Source organism: Artibeus jamaicensis, unplaced genomic scaffold (genome assembly GCF_021234435.1).
Source record: "Artibeus jamaicensis isolate MK-2021 breed Jamaican fruit bat unplaced genomic scaffold, CSHL_Jam_final contig_2259, whole genome shotgun sequence".
Classification (NCBI taxonomy): domain Eukaryota; kingdom Metazoa; phylum Chordata; class Mammalia; order Chiroptera; family Phyllostomidae; genus Artibeus; species Artibeus jamaicensis.
Genome location: NW_026521468.1, coordinates 9,103,485 through 9,123,150, shown reverse-complemented (window position 1 = coordinate 9,123,150; position 19,666 = coordinate 9,103,485). Strand labels below are relative to the sequence as shown.

At 56.2% G+C, this 19,666-nt stretch overlaps 1 protein-coding gene across 2 annotated transcripts; it reads left to right on the top strand.

Moving 5' to 3' along the window:
- Nucleotides 1-207: 207 nt before the first annotated feature.
- On the top strand, nucleotides 208-19,027 carry WDR45B (WD repeat domain 45B). 2 transcript variants are annotated; one of them, XM_037157912.2, is made up of 10 exons: nucleotides 208-413; nucleotides 5,654-5,728; nucleotides 10,403-10,504; nucleotides 12,256-12,343; nucleotides 13,336-13,430; nucleotides 15,061-15,251; nucleotides 15,696-15,781; nucleotides 16,673-16,774; nucleotides 17,158-17,279; nucleotides 17,674-19,027. In XM_037157912.2, the coding sequence occupies exons 1-10, from the start codon at nucleotides 347-349 to the stop codon at nucleotides 17,778-17,780; spliced, it is 1,035 nt and encodes a 344-aa protein (XP_037013807.1). In that variant the 5' UTR covers nucleotides 208-346; the 3' UTR covers nucleotides 17,781-19,027. The 2 variants fall into 2 exon arrangements, with proteins under 2 accessions (XP_037013807.1, XP_037013808.1); XM_037157913.2 differs by lacking the exon at nucleotides 208-413 and adding an exon at nucleotides 3,669-3,767.
- The last annotated feature ends 639 nt before the right edge of the window (nucleotides 19,028-19,666 follow it).

The window sequence follows — 19,666 nt, the reverse complement described above, 5'->3', positions numbered from 1 at the left end:
CCCCTCTGCCCAGGCCCCACCCCTCTGCCCAGGCCCCACCCCTCTGCCCAGGCCCCACCCCCTGCCCAGGCCCCACCCCCCTGCCCAGGCCCCACCCCCCTGCCCAGGCCCCTCCCCACGCACGGGACGCTCTCCGCGCCCCCTCCCAGCCCTGGCCAACCGGGTGGATTTCTTCGGCGCTGGGCAGCTCCATTGCTGAGCGCACGCACGCACTCACGTACGCACGCAGCACGTCCGCCGCTAGCTTCCTGCCGCGGCGGCCTCGGAGGCGGCCTGACCGGACCCGCGTCGGGCCACCCTGAGCGGTATGCGGCGCTGACGAGCGGAGACCCTCCCTGGCGGCGCCATGAATCTCCTGCCGTGCAACCCGCATGGCAACGGGTTGCTCTACGCCGGCTTCAACCAGGACCACGGTGAGCGCGCCCGGCCCCGCCCCCGGAGCCCCCGGAGCCCCCGGAGCCCCCGGAGCCCCCGGCCGGCGGGCCTCTTCTCCCGGAGTCCCCCACTCGCCCGGGCCGCCCCGGGGTGTGCCTGGCCTGGCTCCGCGCCCCGCCCTTACGCCGCCGCTCTCACTCCCAGCCGGTATGCGGGCCGCAGTGGATCCCTCCCTCCCGGCCTTTCGCGACCCTCGGGGCGGCGGCTGCTGCCTGTCCGGCCGCCCCCTCCCGGCCGCGCTCTGCTCAGAGCCCCTGCTTAGGGCTACCCGCGCGAGTCTAGCGGGACCCCGCTCTGGGCCGCGCGGGCCGGCCTTCCGGGCCCGTGGACTCCCACCTGGATTTGACCGTAATCGGATTCTTAACATGGCACGTCTTCGGGTCTTCCTCAAAACTCGTCCCCCCCCCCCCTGCGCTCGTTAGGGAACTTTACCAAATTGGCTGCATTTTGTTAAAAACCGCTGCCCTTTCTAGCCAGCTGCTTACTCCCACTTTTTTTTTTTTAACTTCTACGAGAGTTTGTTTGAGCCAGGCTGATAGCAGACGCCTTGGGGAAGATCTCAGATTCCCCCGAGCGCAGTTGTTTGGCGGCCGCAGGAACGAGCGCGGACAGGGCATCGAACCGCGACCCAAGCGCGGGCCCCGGCTGGGATCGAGCCGCCACCTTGCGGTCGCGGGAGGACGCTCCTGCCCGCGGAGCTGCGCGGGCCCCGGCCCCTCCTTACACTTTATATTGAGCATTCTCGCGGCCCCGGTTGGGTGTCTTTTTGTTGGTCTTAATCAGAAAATGTCACTGAAGGAACACCTTCTCCTCCCGGGGGGTGGGGGTGTGTGTGTGTGTGTGTGTGTGTTTAGAAGTTGACAGCTGAGTGCCAGAGAGGAAAATCGTATTTTTTTTTTCCTCGCATTTTGATTTAAACTGCTCTGGCGAGGCCCGCAGGGCCTGGGCTCTGGAGTCGCGTCTCCGCTGCGGGCCGACTGGGCTTCATTTCGGGAGGACAAGGGCTGGCAGCTGCCGTTCCAGGAGAGAAGGCGCTCTTCCCGGCTGGCTTCGGCAGCTTCGTTTTGGAGAGAATCAGAGCGGGCTCTTCAGGACGGCGCGGTGATTGCTTGCGCTGCGCCTGTGTCGAGGCAGATCTCGCGGGCATCGGGGACCAACGAGCTGGGGGCGGAGGTGTGCGAGATCGAAGTAGGTTCACTCCTGGCCCTTGGCCTCCCGGAGGAGGCCGTGGTGAGACGGACGGTGGAAAGCAGGAGGGGGTGGGGAAGAAGGTGATGGCAAGTGCGGACCCGTTTGGGTCCAGATGTTGGACATTGGGCAGTAATTTGTGGCTGAACGTTTTGGGCTTAGATAACCAGGAGAAGACCAGTGGGTTTTTTAATAAGTTTTTGTAATTGAGAACTCAATAAGTTAACGGTGATATAACAACTCCTTAATAAAAACGCGTTCAATGAAAAGAGGGGTCTGGCTGACCACAAGGGCCCCATAAGTAGCTAAGGAAAACACTCAGGCCCTGGCCGTGCGCTCAGTAGCTAGGGTGACATCCTGCAAACCGAAAGGCTTGTGGGTTCAATCGCTGGTTGGGGCACCTGCCTGGGTTGCAGGTAAGAGGCCCATCAATACTTCTCTCTCTCTCCCTCTTTCTCTACTCCCTTCTCTCTAGAATCAATGAAAGAAAAAAATTAAAAAACACTCAAAAGCGAAAAGCTTACTGACTTGCAGACATTTAATGCAAGAAAATCATTCTTATATACCTACCTGCCTGCCTGAACACCAAAGGAGGAGTTTTTGTATTAAGTTTTAGTGTAATAATTGTGACTCAAATGATGCTAATGACTTAAGAAATCAGTGAAGTTTATGTTTTTATAATATCTTATTAAAGACTTTAAAAGACTAAAAGTACAGCTTTGGCTTTTAAATAGACATGTTTCAATTGTCTGAAAAATAGTCTTTTGTAAAACCGGCTCATTTCATTGTAAGAAATTATAAGTAAAGCTCACAGTGTTTTTTAAAAACACAAGAAATGTGGTTTTATACTTAAGCTTGAGGTTACCTTAGGTTACTGTCTTGTAATTTTCTGCCACGTGATTGATTTTTTTACATTTTGTTTTTACTTACACTGATTTTTAATTTTTCTTTTTTGATTTTTAATTTTCACTCAGCGTTTTTAATACTTATTGCAATTTTAGGCTTAGAAATAATTTTATTTATTTATTTATTTTAGAGAGAAGGGAGAAGAGGGAGAAAGACTGGGAAACATCCATGTGTGGGAGTCTCTCACAAGCCCCCTACTGGGGACCTGGCCCACAACCCAGGTGTGTGCCCTGACTGGGAATCAAACTGGTGACCCTTTGATCCTCAGGCCAGTGCTCAGTCCACTGAACCATGCCAGCCAGGACGATTTTTAAAAGGGCATTTGCTCATGATTTTAAATTATTTAAGGTTTTGACTGGTCTTTTTTCAGAGGCAGCCTTGGCTGGGGCCGTCAGGACCCTAAGAGTTGGTGCTTGTGGTCTGGGGCCTGGCTGCCTGCACTTCTGTCTACACCGTCCGGGCTACACCGTCCGGGCACTGGCCTGTGCGGCCAGGACTGAGCCCTGAGGCCGCACACTGACTCTGGGCTGCTTCGCTGTAGTTCTCCCCTGTGGGTGCGGGGGCGCCGTGCGTGGACTGCAGGTCCTCCCGGTAGGGAAGAGCGCCCTCTGTGGTTCCCGTGTCCTCTGCTCTTGCATGGCCAGCTGCCCAGGGGTGTGCACGGCTGCCGGCTGTTGGGCTCAGTGTTTTTCTGGAAAATGTTTTGTTAAAATAGCAAGGATGTGAAGGTGAATGCCACATTTCATATAATAACCAAGTAAAATCAGTTTAAAAAAACAGCAAGCACGATGCGTAGCCTCCTCAGAAAGTGGTTTCCAGCCTTTCCGCTTTGTGTCGCCGTCTGCTGCACTTACAGAAGAGTGCGGGGTGTCGAGAGTGCAGGCTGAGACACTGGACACACCGGCTACCTGGGCTCCTTCCACTCACTGTGGCTTCCAGTGGCGCAGAGTGGTTTTGCCACCAAGAGCACTTTGTTTCTGCGTCTGCCTTTTTTATGTGGCACCGTGTTTGTGAGACTCCTCCCCTCACTGCCGAGTGTAGTCGCAGGTCATTCTTGGTGTGTAGTGTCTCTTCATGTGACTGTATCGCTACCACTCACTCTAGTCTGTGGGCATTTGGGTCGGTTCCAGCCTGTGGCTACTCCGAGTGTCCCAGTGCCACTGCGAGGTCCTGATACGTGTCCTCTGGCGAACAGGTGTTGTCATTCCTGGAGGAGACAGTGCCGCCAGTGTCCCGAGGTGGGTGTGTGGTCCCCCGCCCCATCGGGCTGAGTCCCCTGGCTCCACACCCGCCCACCTCAGGCTCCATGTTGACCCTCAGGGTGGCAGGTGGGCAGTGGCCCGTGTCGTGGTGTGTTTGAGATTGTTTCGGCGTTCCCCCGGTTCTTTACTTTTACCGACGATTTGGACATTCTCTGTTGTGAAACGCCCAGCTCCTTTGCTCGTTTTTCTCTCGGGTTGTCTGCCTTTTCCTTCTGGGTTTGTAGCAATTATTTGTATATTTTTATACAAGTCTTGTAAGAAGTGTATGTGTTCTGGTAAAGCAAATAAGATAGATGCAGGCTTAAAACTTGGGGAAGCTGTAATAATTGTGCGAGATGGGGAAAGATTTGACTCCTGTCTCTGTATTTTCCAGGAGTGAAGTCTGCTCTCTCTGTCCAGATGACGGGTTTCAGTCACACAAAGCGGGAGTTGTAACTCAGAGTATGTTAAGAGATAATAAGTAACAAGGCACTTCTGAGTGAGTCTCCGACTCCAGGCCCCGACAAGGAGCATTTCAGAGCTCAGCGTTTACTGCACAGCATGGGCCACAGGTCGATGTCCTTGTCCTTAAATCACATGTGCTGCAGGTTTATAAGTAACTTGCACAAAAGAGCGTGAGCCTGAGTTCCACTTTGGAAGGGCGGCAGCCAGCATGGGGTGACGCGGTTCCAGAGCTGGGAGCCAGTGATGAGCGTGGAAGAGGCCCCAGCGCTGCCACCAGCTGTGCGTCGCTGGGAGGCTCTGCGTGGCCTCGTGAGCAAGAGTCGGAGGCTTGGTCTCCCCTCCAGCCACAAGTTTTGTGTGGACCAGCCGCTGGGCCTGGTCGTGTTTAAGATTAGTGGGGTTTTGGGTCCCACTCGCAGCAAACAAAGTACAGGGTACAGGATTGTCTTGAAACTGGGGTGCTTTCTTGAGTTCCTTATGGTGCTTTTTAAAAGTGTTTCCCTAATTTTTATTTACTTTTAGAGAGAGGGGAAGGGAGGGAGAAAGAAAGGGAGAGATCATCAGTGTGTGGGTGCCTCTCGCGTGCCCTCTGTTGGGGGCCTGCAGTCCAGGCCTGTGCCCTGACTGGGAATCAGACCAGCAACTTTTCGGTTGGCAGGCCAGCACTCAGTCCAGTGATCCACACCAGCCAGGGCACGGTGCTTTTAATTGGTAACCTGGTGTATGACTTGGACATGGTGTCCCAGGTCCCTCCTGGTGACCACAGCAGGGATTTAAGGAGTTGGGATTCTTCGCAGGTGGGAGTGCGGTCACAGGAGTCCTCACACCCGCCTTGTGGGAGACTGTGCTGTGGCAGGCCTTTGCTCCCTCCCCAGCCTGCTCTGTCTGTCCTGCTGCGATGCTCCTGCAGGACACGTGCACTTCCCTGTTTGCTGTTTTCTCTCTGTGACTTGGTCCCTGACACGGTACTCGGAGGTGTTTGGAACTAGAAAGCCTGCGGTGACTGTTAGAGACACGTGTTGACAGAAATGCACAGGGGCCCGTGCAGGTCCGCAGTGAGCCCCTCTCACTGGAATGAAGTACTTGAAGTGGAGCCTCGCCCACGGGAGCCCCCGGAAGGGCCCTGCGTGGGAGGTGGGAGTGAGCGGCTCCAGGGGCTCCCTCCCATGGCGGACAGCAAACCACACTGCCGTGCGGTGCCGTGCCGGGAGAGTGGTGTGCACCGTGCCGGGAGAGTGGCACGCACCGTGCCGGGAGAGTGGTGTGGTGTGGCGTGCGCACCGTGTCCGCGTGCTCTGGGCGTCTGCAGGTGCTCTCAGGAGAGGCCACCTTCTCTGGACCCGTTGCTTTGCCACTGTAGGCCTGGGGTCCTGGGTGGAGACCCCAGGGAGCTGATTAATGTGTCTCTTTCACTTCAGGGTGCTTTGCCTGTGGGATGGAAAATGGATTCCGAGTCTATAACACCGATCCACTGAAGGAAAAAGAGAAACAAGGTAAGAAGTAACCAGAGTTTCAGGGTTCCGCTCCGCTCCTTTCCCAGCCCTCAGAGTCCGAGCTCTGCCCTGCAGGTGGAGGCAGGGGGGCAGCTGGTTTGAGAAGGAAACAGGGCTCGTGGTCGTCTGTTCCCGTGGACGGAGCTGTGCTCTCCCTTCCGCTGCACCTCTGCGGGCGGGGCGCTCACCCTGTGCAGGGCCAGGACACAGCTGCGGCTCAGCAGGCACCGGGCATCTCCCCAGCAAACCCCACTCTGAAGTGTCTGTCTCCCCGGTGGGAGGACGAGGAGAGTGGGCTGGGCGGTTTTCACTCTTCCGGTGGCTGTGCAGTGGCGGAGAGCTCAGACGGCGTGTTTAACCCCAGCGGACAGGACTCCTCACTCCGGCAAGCGGCCGCACTGTCGTAACGTTACTTGTGGCAGTAAAGTTACTTGTGGCAGTAAAGTTGTTTTCAGGGAATACAAGCTAGAAGCAGGAGCTCTGTTAGTAACATAAAATGATGGTGGTAGTTTTCTCATTTGACAGGGAAAAATGTTGAGTTTGCCAATAGAATTTGTTCAGTTTGGGTTTTTTTCTCGTATATATTTTTCTTAAGCTTTTAGTGTTTCCTGGTCCTGCCGGGAGAATCCGGCACTGCCAGTGGAGGGACCAGTCTCAGGTGAACTGTAGAAAGCGAGAAACACCCTCTTTCTTCCTGCACTTGTGGTCCTGTTTTTTATCCAGTGTATGGGTTGTGTGTTCTGATGCTGGAAGTCCCTCATCTGTGAGAGGAGGTCACTGCAGTCTGGTGCCCCACCCACTGAACAGCCCCTTCCACCCTCCACCGGCGGCTCTCGTCCCACGCACACGGAGGCTGGTTGCTCAGATTGTGCGGTGCACCAGGGCACAGGGCTGGCACCAACAACACCCCTTTTTACTACCAGTTCGTACACTTGTGACTCTGTAACATACCCTCTCACACTCAGGCACACCACGTGGCATTGCAGGTGACATGTTCAAATTAGAACTATGAATGATTACACCAGCCACATTCTATCAGGAGTTACTTCTGCCAGACCCTATGTATTTCTTGCCAATCTGACAAAAAAATAAATATGATTTTGATTTCATTCACACCGGATGGCTATTGTTGTGTCGTCGGCTGTTACCATTTTTCATTCGATAGAATAAGGAAAGAGAGAGCAGTGCCCCCGACTTTGGAGTCGGGCATTGCCCGTTTCAGAAGTTCTTGGGCACAGCAGTTGACAAACTCTCGGAGGTTGACCTCAGAGGTTTTCAGGGTTTGTTTTTTTTTTTATTGGAATCTCTTTGTCAAATGAAGCGCTTGTGTGTGAACCAGTCAGTGGTGCTGTGCACGTGGGCGTGCGATTTATAAGCTGAGCTCCGACTCCCATGCACTCGAAGACGACGCACAACCTGGCAGTGAAAGCCCAGACTCGAGACCCGCACTGCTTAGACCCCGATCTTGGCCCTGGCCCTTCCCAGGTTGCTGTGCGAGCTTGGGCAAGTTTTTCACCTTCCCTTGGCCTCAGTTCCTTTACGTAAGATGAGGGTAACCAGCCTCCCAAGGTGACTGCAGAGATGGACGAGCTAGAAGAGGAGCAGTGGGGTCATAGTCGGTTTGCTGGAGGTGGGCTGGGAGACTGCAGTTAGCTGCCCACCATCTGCCGTTCCTTCTGTGGCGGTTACGTAGTGAGTTAAGACAACGCTGCTTTATACAGACAAGTAGTTACAAGTTATTTTGATATTTTGTACCTAAATTCTGGAAATTTAGGAGTTACAGAGGTGGTTAGCATATTAACTGTTTCCCACAGCGAAGAGAAGTTTGCCATAAACGCAGAGCCCTTGCACAGGTCAGTTAGAGGTTGGCTGTTGCTGCGCTGCAGCGTGAACTCAGCTTGCGGGTTTGCTGCTAAGATTCTTGACGGTGCACTTTCCACGGTGCACAGGGAGCAGGGACTAAGGGGATCTCACGTGACCAAGGTGGAGGTGAGCCCCTGGGGTGGTGGTCAGGCATCTTCTGGCCTTGGGGGCTGCACCAGGGGCTGGGGATCCACTGAGGAACAGGCTGGGCAGGGACCTTGCTGAGCCACACCAGGTGCCCGGAAGTGAGAGGCGGCCTCTTTGGGCACAGCTCCCGGCTCGGCCTGCCCAGCCACCTGCCTGGCTGACAGTGCCCGGGGCTGGCCCGCACCGACGCTCCTCGTTACATCCAACTTCATAGGGCCGTGTGGGCCTCCCACCCCAGGTGGTCGCCCCCCACACATCGGGCTGGAGATAAAGGGAGGCACATGCGATGGAGGGGAGTGAGCTGATTGCTGGGCTGTGGCAAAGCGGACGGTGTTTGTCCCTTTGTCGCTGTCTGATCTCACTGGGCACGATGTCTGCGAGCCTCACCTGCACTGTGCCGTTTGCCAGAAAGTCCTCCCTTTCTAAGGCTGCACAGAATTCGTCCTGTGGCGAGACCGCGTGTTGTTCATGCCTCTGCAGGCGTGGGTTGCTTCTCCCTTGTGGCTGTGGGGAGTGAGGCTGTATAAACATGGGCGTGAGGTGGTCTCTTCGAGACCTTTCACTTCTTTTGAAAACTGTGCTAAGAAGTGGGATTGCTGGGTATGTCATGGCTCTGTTTTTAACTTTTTAAATAGATTTTTTTAGAGAGAGAGGGGAGCACCCATTTGTTGTTCCCTTTATTTACGCATTTATCGGTCGTGTGGTGCATGTGCCCTGACCAGGGATCTAACTTGCAACCTCAGTGTATAGGAACTAGCTGAGCCACCCGGCCAGGGCCCTATTTTTAATCTTCAAAAAATTTTAAAGATATGTGTTTATTTATTTTAGGAAGAGTGGAAGGGTGAGAGAGAGAAAAGCATCTATTGGTTCCCTCCTGTACATGCCCGACCAGGGTTGAACCCGTAGCCTTCTGGTGTGTGGGGTGACAGTCCAACCAGCCGGGGCCCAGTTTTAACTTTCAGAGACTCGCCGTACTGTCCGCGGTAGCAGCTGTGCCCCCAGTGCGCGGGCCTCCTGCTTCTCCACACCTTTGTCCACACTCACGATTTTCTGCTGCAAACGCGGCCGCCCTAGTGGCTGTGAGGTGCCAGGTGCCTCCTGGTGGCTTGCTGGCCTTTCTCGGATGCACAGTGTTGTGGGGCCCCTTCTCTCGTGTATGTGGACGCACTTGTCATCTTTGGGGAAGTGTCTGCCCAGGTCCTGGGCCCGTTTTCCCGTCGGGTTGTTTGGTGTCTGTTGGTGTCGCGTCGCAGGAATTCTGTTCACATTCTACGCACTCACCCTGGTCAGGCGCACGGGCTGCAGGTCTCTCTTCCGCCCTCCAGGTCACTTTCTCACCTTGTTGATTATGTCCTTTGAGGCACAGAGGGTTTTGAGTGCACTGTCATCCCATCTGTCTGTTTTTGCTTTTGTTGCCTGTGCTTTTGACGTCATATTCAGGAAGGCATCGCCACATCCAGAGTCATGGTGGTCTCACCGCTCTTCCTCTAGGAGTTTTGTCGTTTTGTGTCATGGCGTACGTTTCGGTCTTTATCCCATTTTCAGTTAGTTTTCACACACGGTGTAAGTTCAGGGCCCAACCTCATGCTTTGCAGGTGGACATCTGGTTTTCCCGGGGGTCTCTGTTGAAGACGGTATCCTTTCCCCGGTGGTGGGGGTCTGCTCCCGTTGACTAGCAGGTTATCAGACGTGCTCCTGAGCTCTGGCCTCCGCCAGTCTGTCAGCCAAGGCCCGGTGTTAGCTGGCAGACAGTCTCCCTGCTGCTGGGGCGTGGGAACCAGGGCGGTGTCCGCAGCACTGCAGCGGTGTCCTGCGCTGCAGGGTGAAGGAGCCCGGGGGTTCCAGGCCTGAAGCCGTACACCTGGCAGAGAGGGGAACCGTTGTACTCGTTTGGAATTGGATTGGGGCCGTATCCTGTTTGAGCCAGAATTACTCTGAGGTAGCCTGTGTTAGAGGACTATTAAATTATTTGAAAGAAAAACTGTTTCCATTAGGGATAATATGGAATATTTAGTACTAGGGTTTCTACTAGGCCTGAGTTTTAAATTTTTCATGGAGTAACCTGATGAAGTTTGGAATCAACTTGTACAGCTACAACCACACAGGTAGAAGTTGGTTCTTGGGCCAGCCGCTGACTTCTAGAAGCTGCTTCCTCACTGGCCCTTGGCTGTGCCCTGCCTGTCCCAAGGGCCCGAGGCTGGGGAGATGGAGAAGGCCCTGCTGGGGCTCCTCATGGGGGCTCGTGTCCTCGGAGAATCTGCTGGCGTTTATCTCCCTCAGACTCACTCGTGCATGCGCACCATTGAGCACTGCCAGCTTCGGGGGAAGATGTGGTCAAATGGTTGTTTAAAAAACTCGGGTTTTGCACTAAACCATTTGGCTTGCTTCTCTGCCTACAGACTTGGCTACCCCTTAAAACGGGGGTGTAGGCCTTAGGGTGCTGTGTGCTCGGCACTCGCACAGGGAACCGGTGGCGGGTGCGGGACGGTCTGGAGCACGAGCTGACCCGTCCTCCCGCCCGTCACCACTCTCGATTCTGACCGCACTCAGATGCCCTGAGCTGCTGAGCACGAGTCCAGTGCCAGTTGTGACGTTCACCTCTTTTTCTCCTCTTTTGTAAAATTGTGAAGTGGGCATACTAACCTCTTTTTCATATCATTTCAGAGTTTCTGGAAGGAGGAGTTGGCCATGTCGAAATGTTATTCCGCTGCAACTATTTAGCATTAGTTGGTGGTGGGAAAAAACCAAAATACCCTCCCAACAAAGGTAAGGTCGCCGTGTGCCTCACAGTCGAGTCTCACCTGTGCTTGTGTCTTGGAGTCTGTGGCACATCCTTGTGTCTGTGGCCCTTCGATCTCCCTGTGGGCCTGTGAAGTGTGAAGGACTGGCCCCTGGGAAAGAAGCCTCCAGAAAGAGTGCCTGGTCTCTGATGCTCCTGTGCCTGGGGACCCTGTTTTGTTCTGGGTGCTCTGCTGTGGGCCAGCTTCGTAAAGGTCATAAGTTTATTTTAAAGCAGGGCGGAGGGAGGTTATCTTTCCTGCAGAGCCACTGACTCAGAGACGGGAATGCATTCGCCACGAAGCATGAAAACCAACGTGGCTCTAGTTGTAAGGGTGTTACTTTGGGGGGAGGGCGCGGTTAAAGACATTACTGTGTAGAGGGTCCGCCTCTTTCTAAGTAAGGGAGGGCCCTGGCTAGTGTAGCTCAGTGCACTGAGCGCCAACCTGTGAACCCAAGGTCATCGGTTTGATTCCCAGTCAGGGTACATGCCTGGGTTGCAGGCCAGGTACCCCAGTCTGGGGCGTGCAAGAGGCCACCACACACTGATGTTTCTCTCCCCCCTTTCTCTCTCCCTCCTCCTCTATCGCTAAAAGTAAACAAATAAATCTTTAAAAATAAAGTAAGGGAGACACAGAAAAGTTTGCTGTCAGGGGCCACATTAAAGACAGTGCGTTTAGTGTTTGGCGCGTGGCAGTGAGGCGGCCCTGAGGCCTTGAGGGTTTCTCCTGCGATGCAGGCAGTGTGTCCGGTCCCTCATCTTCGGGGAGCGAGAACTCGCACTGCTGCTGGGGCCTCCCTCTCATTCCCAGGCATTTCTGAAAATGGAGGTGAACGCTGGTCGTGCGGGCTCTGTGTGCTGTGCACCGCCTGCCCTTGTTGGGGCAGCAACTCCTTGGTGGCCGGGGGGCCAGAGGGAGCCTCCTTCCGAGTCACTGACCGGAGCGGAGGTGCCCTCGGCCCGGGTGGTGGGGGCCCGGTGTCGGAAGGTTGGAGCAGGAAAACAGTTCTCTGCTTCATCTTTGTGCAGCCATGCGTCTCCATTAACCTCTTCAGCAGTGAATAAACCTCATGGTGTTGAATAGCAAGCTTGGCAGTTCTTGTAGGCTGCTGTTAAATTCGCTCATTTGGGGTGTTGGGTCACTTAGTCTGTCCTGGCAAAAAAGTCACACCTGAACTAGGCCTCAGGGTTCGCATTGGCCTCGGTGTGGGGATCGCTGGGATCGTCTCCTCCTTACGGCCTGCACGGGCGGCTCTGCGAGCAGAGGGGAGAGACGCGCCGCACCCCCCGCGCATTTCCCCGGCCCCGCTGGTCAGCACTGCCCACCTCAGAGGCTGTCCGTGCGCGACCTCGGCACGTCCCAGTGAAGTCCTGCGGTGGGGGGGGCATTTCTGAGCTTGGGGGAAGGAGGACGACCAGGTGCCAAGTCCCAGCCCTGGCTCAAGGCTTCCGGCTTCATGGTGGGGCCTTCCCTTGGGTCAGTGACGGGCCGGAGCACAAGGGGTGGGGAAGTCACCTGAGCACGGGGCACGGGCTGCTGGAGCAGAGAAGACCCCATGTGTGAGTGTGAGCGTGAGCGTGTGCAGCACGTGTGAGAGTGCTGGGCACACATGGCTGGGATGGGCACAGGGCGTCCTGAGTGGGAGGGCGGCTGCGTCTCGGCTGCTCAGACGACTGGGGCGGGATGCCTGTGCGGGGCCACCGGCCCTGTGCTCACGGGGTCTCTCTGGTGTCGCAGTGATGATCTGGGACGACCTGAAGAAGAAGACTGTCATCGAGATAGAGTTCTCCACGGAGGTCAAGGCAGTCAAGTTGCGGCGAGACAGGTAGGTGGGGGACCTGATTTCAGGAAGCGGAAGAGCCACTTTTTCTGGAGACGGCCGACGTGCTTGTGTGTTGCAGGAAGTGCTTGGGAAGATGACAAATTGAAATGTGATGGCTCCAGTTTGTGATAAAAGGACAGAGGCTTATTTGTATTGCTGCACGGAAGGCGCGGGGCTTTCTTGGCTTCTGAGGGTGACTGAATGGCCAGGGTCAGTGGGCCTGGGAGAGGCGCAGCAGCGCTGGCCGGGCACTGCCCTCAGTGGCTCTCGGTCTCAGGAGAGGTGTCCGCGCTCAGCAGGTGCAGACTGAGGACACAGGTTTTGAGCCATGCCGCCCCAAAAGCTGCCTCAATACCTGTCTTCAGTGTGACAGTAAAGGGGAATTTGGAGACTCCTTGGGGGGGAAGGTGTCATGACAGCAAGTTTCTTTCTCAGCCTTTGCTTTCTGGGGTTTGGGAGACTCGTTAAGGTTCCTCACTAGGTAGCAAGGTAGGGCAGCGCCTGATCTGGATAGAACCTGGTAAGCTTTGCGCATTACACTCCGCTGTGGAGGACAGAGGCACTGGACAAGGTCAAGGCCATCCCCTCGTTCTTAGGTTGGCCACTCCCAGTGTTGGCAGTACGGAGGGACCCTCAGCAGTGCCAGGACTGGAGCCCACTCCCGGGCATCTCTTGAGTTACGCAGACGTGTCCAGAGGCACTCAGAAGTGTTTTTCTGCCCCGAGTTCCACAAGGTTCTCAAAGCAGAGGGCCTGTTGGTGGTGATATCCCTTCACATCCCAGCACAGGTGGGGGCCACCTCTGCCCACGCCCCAGGCGGCTCCCGGGGCCCTGCTGCAAAGGCCTGTCCTGCTAGGGCCCCCGACCTGAGCGAGATTGGTGCCTTTGGCTGCGGTGGTGGGAGTTTGCAAGGTTCGGAATGACGGGAACAGATGCCACAAAACGCTCGAGTTTTGCTTCAGGGAGGAGAGTGCTGACTGCTCCCTCCCTTCCAGAGTCGTGGTGGTTCTGGACTCCATGATCAAGGTCTTCACCTTCACACACAACCCCCACCAGCTGCACGTCTTCGAGACCTGCTACAACCCCAAAGGTGAGGCGTCCGAGGAGGCCTGGTCACCCGCTGGCTGGTCTGAGGGGCTCGCGGTGGGGGGTCCTGAGGCGCCCAAGCACCCGAGGTCCCCCGCTTTCTCCTCCCCCTCCCCCGGTGGCCCTTCCCCCACTTGCTCATCCTTCTGTCCCCAAAGGCCATCTCTGCGCAGTGGCTCTCAGACCCCGCAGTCTGGGAGTCCTGGGGCCCCCAAGGGCCTTCGAGGGCGGCTGCCAGCCCCGCTGGGGCCTGGGCGTCTCTCTCATTTCCCCGAAGGGGGCGTGTTCTTGGTGAACCTCATTCATTACTCCAGCTATCAGCTTAATTTCCTTCCAGAACTTCCGTTTTCTCCAAGCTTTCCCGAGGTGTAATTTACTCATTTTGAATGTATCACTTGAAAAATGGTAGCAGTTGTTGAAGGTTGTGTCGGACCACCACAGTGAGGGCGGAGCAGCCCGGCCTCCCAGTGAGTGTCCTCCAGCGGCGAGGGCCTGCCCCTTGCGTCCTCTCCAGCTGCAGCCGGTGTTGTTCTTGAGCTTAATGTTTCTCGGGTTCCTCCGCGTGCAGTGTTCTTTTGTTCCTTTTTGTTGCTGAGTAATCGGGGAGGGACGGGTAGGTAGGCCACAGTCGTTTGTCCACACGAGTTTTCTCAGCCATCACGATCAGCAGCTGCTGTGGATGCTGACGCACAGACCTCTGTAGGGACAGTCATTTCTCCTGAGCAGTGCCCTGGGGAGCGGGGCTGCTGCGTCCCCTTGCGAGCACGAACGATGTCATCTGGAGCAGCCCTGCTACGCTGGTCGCGCTGCAGTGCCCTCAGTGACGCGTGGGGGTCCGGTTGCCAGCACGTGGTGTTACCGGCCTTTTGCCTACAGATGCTGCTGCGGGAGTGGCTATGGTGCCCCTCAAGCACCCGTCCACGGTGTCACTGCCGTCTGTGCATTGTCATGGTGAAGTAGTTTCACGTCTTTTGCCTGATTTAAAATTGTTACCTTACTACTGAGTCTAAGAGTTCTTTATGTGTTCCGGTTAAGACATCAAACTGGGGTCTCTTGACTCTCTCCCAGTGGTCCGTGTTTCCATTCTTATGCCAACATGACGCTGCCTTGATTTCTGGAGCTTTAGAATATTTTTAGCAGCTAGGTAGCTCCAGTAAGTCCTCCAATCTTGTTCCTATTTTACAAAACATTTTTTGGCTCTTGTAGGATTTTCGCCTTTACTTTAGTATCAGCTTGTTTATTTCTTCCAAAAGAGCCCGCGGAGGGAGACTTTGTGCGCGCTCGGGGTGGGCGGAGGAGCGCGTGCAGCCCGGCCGTCGGGCCTCCGCTCTCCGCCGCGCGTGTAGTTCTACAGCTCTGCGTTCTCAGGGCCGGGCACCGCGGAGGGACACTGGGCAAAGTGACCGTTCAGGAAATGTTCCCAGTTACCAGACGGTCTCGTGGGAGGTGGCTGTGCTCGGCCCCGTGACACCCTTTCTGGCATTCCGACAGAAGGGGAGACCCACAAGTAATCCTGACCGTTCGTGCCTCGGGAGCCGGCGCCTGGGGCACGGGTGGGACAAGGCCCTGCCTGTGGGAGAGCAGAGGCTTAGAGGGTGGCCAGGTCCCTGACGGTCTCCGCTGTCTCCGTCTAGGCCTCTGTGTCCTGTGCCCAAACAGCAACAACTCCCTGCTGGCCTTCCCGGGCGCGCACACCGGCCACGTGCAGCTGGTGGACCTGGCCAGCACCGAGAAGCCGCCTGTGGACATTCCCGCCCACGAGGGCGTCCTGAGCTGCATTGCCCTCAACCTGCAGGGGACGAGAATCGCAACCGCGTCTGAAAAAGTGAGCGCGTGGCCCTGCCCTCCCGGAGGCCACGTGCCTCCTGTAGCCCCCCAACCCCCACACCGTGGGCTCCACAGGAAACCAGCCGTACGTAGCCAGTCCGGCAGCCCCTCGCCCTGAGCGGTGCTCCTTTCTCTGGTGCGCGGGAGTCCCTTGCAGACACCGCCACTCCAGACACAGAGCTGACAGCACTCGAGGGGGAGGGTGGCTCCCCAGGCGTCTGCCCAGGGTCCGAAGTGCCCCTCGTGCCCCCCGGCCCCTGCCCAGAGCTGTCGGACGACGGGGCCAGCAGCCCATTCCTGGGCACGACGGAGGGAGAAGCGGGGTTTAGGTGACGGGGAGGGGGGTCTGGGGGAAGGCTGTGGGTGTGTGAGTGTCAGTCACTGAGAACTGACTACAACGCTGTGAATCTGTGATAATGAAACACTTCACTGTTTTTCAAAGGGGACCCTTATCAGAATATTTGATACTTCATCAGGGCATTTAATCCAGGAGCTGCGAAGAGGGTCTCAAGCAGCGAACATTTATTGGTAAGGACGACCAGCATCTCACCCCAGAGGAGGCCGCTGCTGTGGGCTGCCGCCTTGAGTGGGCCTGTGTGTCGGGGGGGCCGGCCAGGGCCCCCGCCCCCAGGCAGGAGGCGGCCTGCTCTGCGGGAGGTTGAGCTTCAGTTCATTTTATTATTACTGGTTTTAACATCTATTATGGGGATATACACAAAAGTGGAAAGAACGTTATGACTGTGAACCCATCCCTCTGCTTGAGCATTGATCAGCATTGGCCATTCTCCCTCCTCACGTTCCCTCCAGCCTACTGTGTGTTGAGACCTGGTTGGCCCAGCGGTCACTGCTGGAGCCTTCTCTGAGGGACTGGGCTGCTCTCCATGTGTGGTGGCCTCCAGCCCCCACTGTGTGCGGCCTCCAGCCCCCACTGTGTGCGGCGCAGGAGGGCTGGACCCCTCCCGGGCCGGGCTTCGTTCTTGGCACCTGTGGCTCTGTAGCTGCCGAGCAGCATTTGAGTCCATGTGTAAAAAAAGTGACTTGAGTGTGAAGTCCGTGAGTGTGCCTGCAGGCCGTGGTGCCCAGCGCCTCTCCTGTGGGTCTGCTCTCAGGGCACCCCCAGTGGAGCAGGTGCCTCCCCAGCCCAGCTGAGGCGCCCCCGGGGGCGGGGCAGTCAGAGAGGTGGAGCTTTTCTCACCTGAGTGGCATGTGGAGGAAGCAGTCCGCAGGGAGCCCTTCCCTGTCCCCAGAATCCAGCCCAGTCTGTGCACCTGGGGAGGGGAGCACTGCGGGACTGTCACGACCCCTAACTGGCTGTCGGGAACGGGAAGGGCAGGCTGGCAGGTGGCAGCTCGGGGTCAGGGCTGGGGCTGGGCTCCTCGGCTCCCGCACGGAGCCCAAGCACGTCTGGTTTCCCCGCAGCATTAACTTCAATCAGGACGCGTCCCTCATCTGCGTGTCCAGTGACCACGGCACAGTGCACATTTTTGCCGCGGAAGATCCAAAGCGGAATAAACAGTCTAGGTAGGTTTCCCAGTGTGAAGGGGACTAACTGTTGCTTCAGGGTAGGGTCTTCTGCATAGTTTCAGCCGTTGAAACCAGAGCAGACGGTCTGACACTAAAACCGTGGTATCACAACCCCCACCACCACCACCATTTGTGCCTTCAGAAGCGTCCGTTGAGGGTCCAGGCTTGGTCCTGAACTCCTGCGGCGTCTCTGTTCACTGCGTTCAGAAGATCAGTAACTGACATGCCACAGAAACCTGTGCCTCCTGCAGCCAAAGGGCTCTCACACAGTTATTTGTAACGACGTGGTTTTTCATGTGGAAATAGAGTTTGAGCAAGGCTGAGACTGTGTTGGAGAGAGCTGTGTTTTAACGTGGTGACTTCTTTTCCTGTCCCCACAGTTTGGCATCAGCCAGTTTTCTTCCGAAATACTTTAGTTCCAAGTGGAGCTTTTCCAAGTTTCAGGTGCCCTCGGGCTCTCCGTGCATCTGTGCCTTTGGAACGGAGCCAAACGCCGTCATTGGTGAGTGGTCCCCCCGGACGCAGCTGGATCCCCTGCCCTCAGTCTGTGCTGACCCAGCTCGCTGGCCCCTTCTTGCCTCCTGGGGTCACCGTGCGTCCCCCTCAGGGCTGCACAGCCACGCAGGATGTGAGCAGCTCCCTACCCTCTGGGCTTTCCCAGGGAATCCTGGGGGCAGGTCAGTGGGCTTGTTTTTGTATCACCAACACTCCCAGAGTAGTTGGGACTCTTGGCCACATTCAGGCTCAGGAAGGGGAACCCCTGGCTGTCCACAAATCCAAGTATAAGTTAGCTGCTCAGGGCTCTACTGGGCCGCTGGTCATTGGGCTGCACAGAGCCTTTTGCTTTGAACTTCATGGGAAGAAACGTGAGTAAAATGGCCCTTTTTTTGTCACAGCAATTTGTGCAGACGGCAGCTACTACAAGTTCCTGTTCAACCCCAAGGGGGAGTGCATCCGAGATGTCTACGCACAGTTCCTAGAGATGACCGATGACAAGCTGTGACTCTGCACCTGCAGAGCAGTCAGCACCCACCACTGAGAACCCCCAAAGTGCTGAGTGCGCCCAGACTCCTGGGGCTGGTGCCGGCACCCTTGGGGCCTTGTGGGTAATGGACTGGAGGGACTGCCGGGGACCTTGGCCCCGAAGCCATATGCGGTTGTCTGTTTTCCTCAGCAAGGCTTCGCGTTTCCAGTATTAAAGGGAGAATCATCATCGAGGCACCACGGACACTCAAGTGGCTCTGAGGAGCCCGAGCCGGACGCTGGTTTGTCACCAGTGGTGTACCAGTGATGGCCGCTGTACGGACCTACTGCTCCTGCACCTGCACCGGGACGCCACACAGACTGAGGGCCTGGGCGGGTGCGAGGGTGGACACACCCAAGTTTGTTTTGGGAACAGATTCCATTATTTTCACTGAGTCCGTGATGGGGAAGTGAACAGATGTGTAGATGTTAGTTCTCACGCTACAGCCAGATTTTCAAGAGTAGCAATACCAGCAGCAGCCTTAGGGAAGGAGAGAGGTATTGTCTCCCATCTGAACCTGAAGCAGAGATGCAGCTGGGTCAGAGCACAGGTGGGCCGTTCCCTCCCTCGGGAGCCCTGCGTCTTGGCCCTCAGCCTGCCGCGAGTGCCCGCCCCCCCCCCACCAGTGCCGGCGTCCTGTCTCCCGGGGTGGCTGTGGGCATTGAGGCCGGTGCCAGGCCCACCCGTGGGCAGGGCACGTGAGCCTCGCCTGGGTCTCTGGGAAAGCTGCTGGTGACACTGAGCCTCCCTGGTGTGTGCGGGGAGCAGAGTCACACATAGACTTTAAAAATCAGTCACAAGACAGCGTCACCTGATGTGGAGAACGTGAAGGGACAGGTTTGGTGCCCGTCTCAACCTCCCCATCTCCCAGCGCCGCACACTGCTGTCCCAAGGGTGAGCAGCTCCCACCCTGTTCTTAACACGCAGTCACTAAAGTAGGTTGTGGGCTCCCCAGTGTCCGTGCTACTTGAGGTCTGTATTTGATTTTCTTAAATTCCCTTTGAAGAAACCTAGTTCAGTTTTCAGTTCACGTTGCGAACATTTAGAACTGCTGCAGCAAGTTGTCCGTTTTGCCTGTTCTTTTACTGTCATGTAACCAACTAACTTTGTATGTGGGTTTCAATGTCAGGTATGCATGTTCCCTCATGTGTATTTAATCATGCAGTTTAATTTTGCACACTTGTTTTTAATGTTTCTTTTAAATAAAAGTGACTAATTTTGTTGTACTCTGTACCCCTCAAGGGAAAAGAATTATGTTACAACTCCAAGCCCCTGGTGTTGAGAAGCAGGTCGAGTCATAGACGCTGCCGTGGGGCTGCTGGGCGGGGTGGAAACCAGGGCCCCAGGACACCCGACCACGCTGCATGAGGGTGACCGACCTTTGAGCCCCCGCTTGGGGCAGAGGGGCAGAGTTCTGTGCATGGCTGTTTGTGTTGGCTGTCACGTGGTGGGCGAGTCGTCCGCCTGTTACTAAAGCCAGCCAGCAGGGCTGACCGTCCCTGTGCTCGCCGCCTAGCAGGCGGGCCTCCAAAGACAGGGTTCGGTGGGAAAGGAGAGTCTGATGGCAGCTTTCTGCCTGACACGCCTGGGCGACGGGGGAAGGAAAGGGATGACATCAACAATATGTCCTTACAACTACTTGTAGGTGCGAGAACGGAAAGCGGCAAAAACCCGTTCGCAGTGCTGTTACCACCAAGGTCTGGAAATAACACCAAGCGTCTGCCTCACAGCCCGTTCCTTGTAAGACACCCAAAGAAAAAAATCACCGTCACTCGTCACTCTCGGCCAGTTAAATGTTGCGCCGGGAACCGCTTCTCCCACCGGAAGTGGAAGTACCGAGAGCGTGGGGGTCTCAGTGCGTGTCC

Bases quoted from the DNA above. Each gene is read 5' to 3' on its own strand.
- WDR45B (XM_037157912.2), top strand. From the start codon at position 347: ATGAATCTCCTGCCGTGCAACCCGCATGGCAACGGGTTGCTCTACGCC. The intron at 13,431-15,060 runs GTGAGGCGTCCG...GTCTCCGTCTAG, and splicing joins GACCTGCTACAACCCCAAAG to GCCTCTGTGTCCTGTGCCCA. The intron at 15,782-16,672 runs GTAAGGACGACC...GTTTCCCCGCAG, and splicing joins CAAGCAGCGAACATTTATTG to CATTAACTTCAATCAGGACG.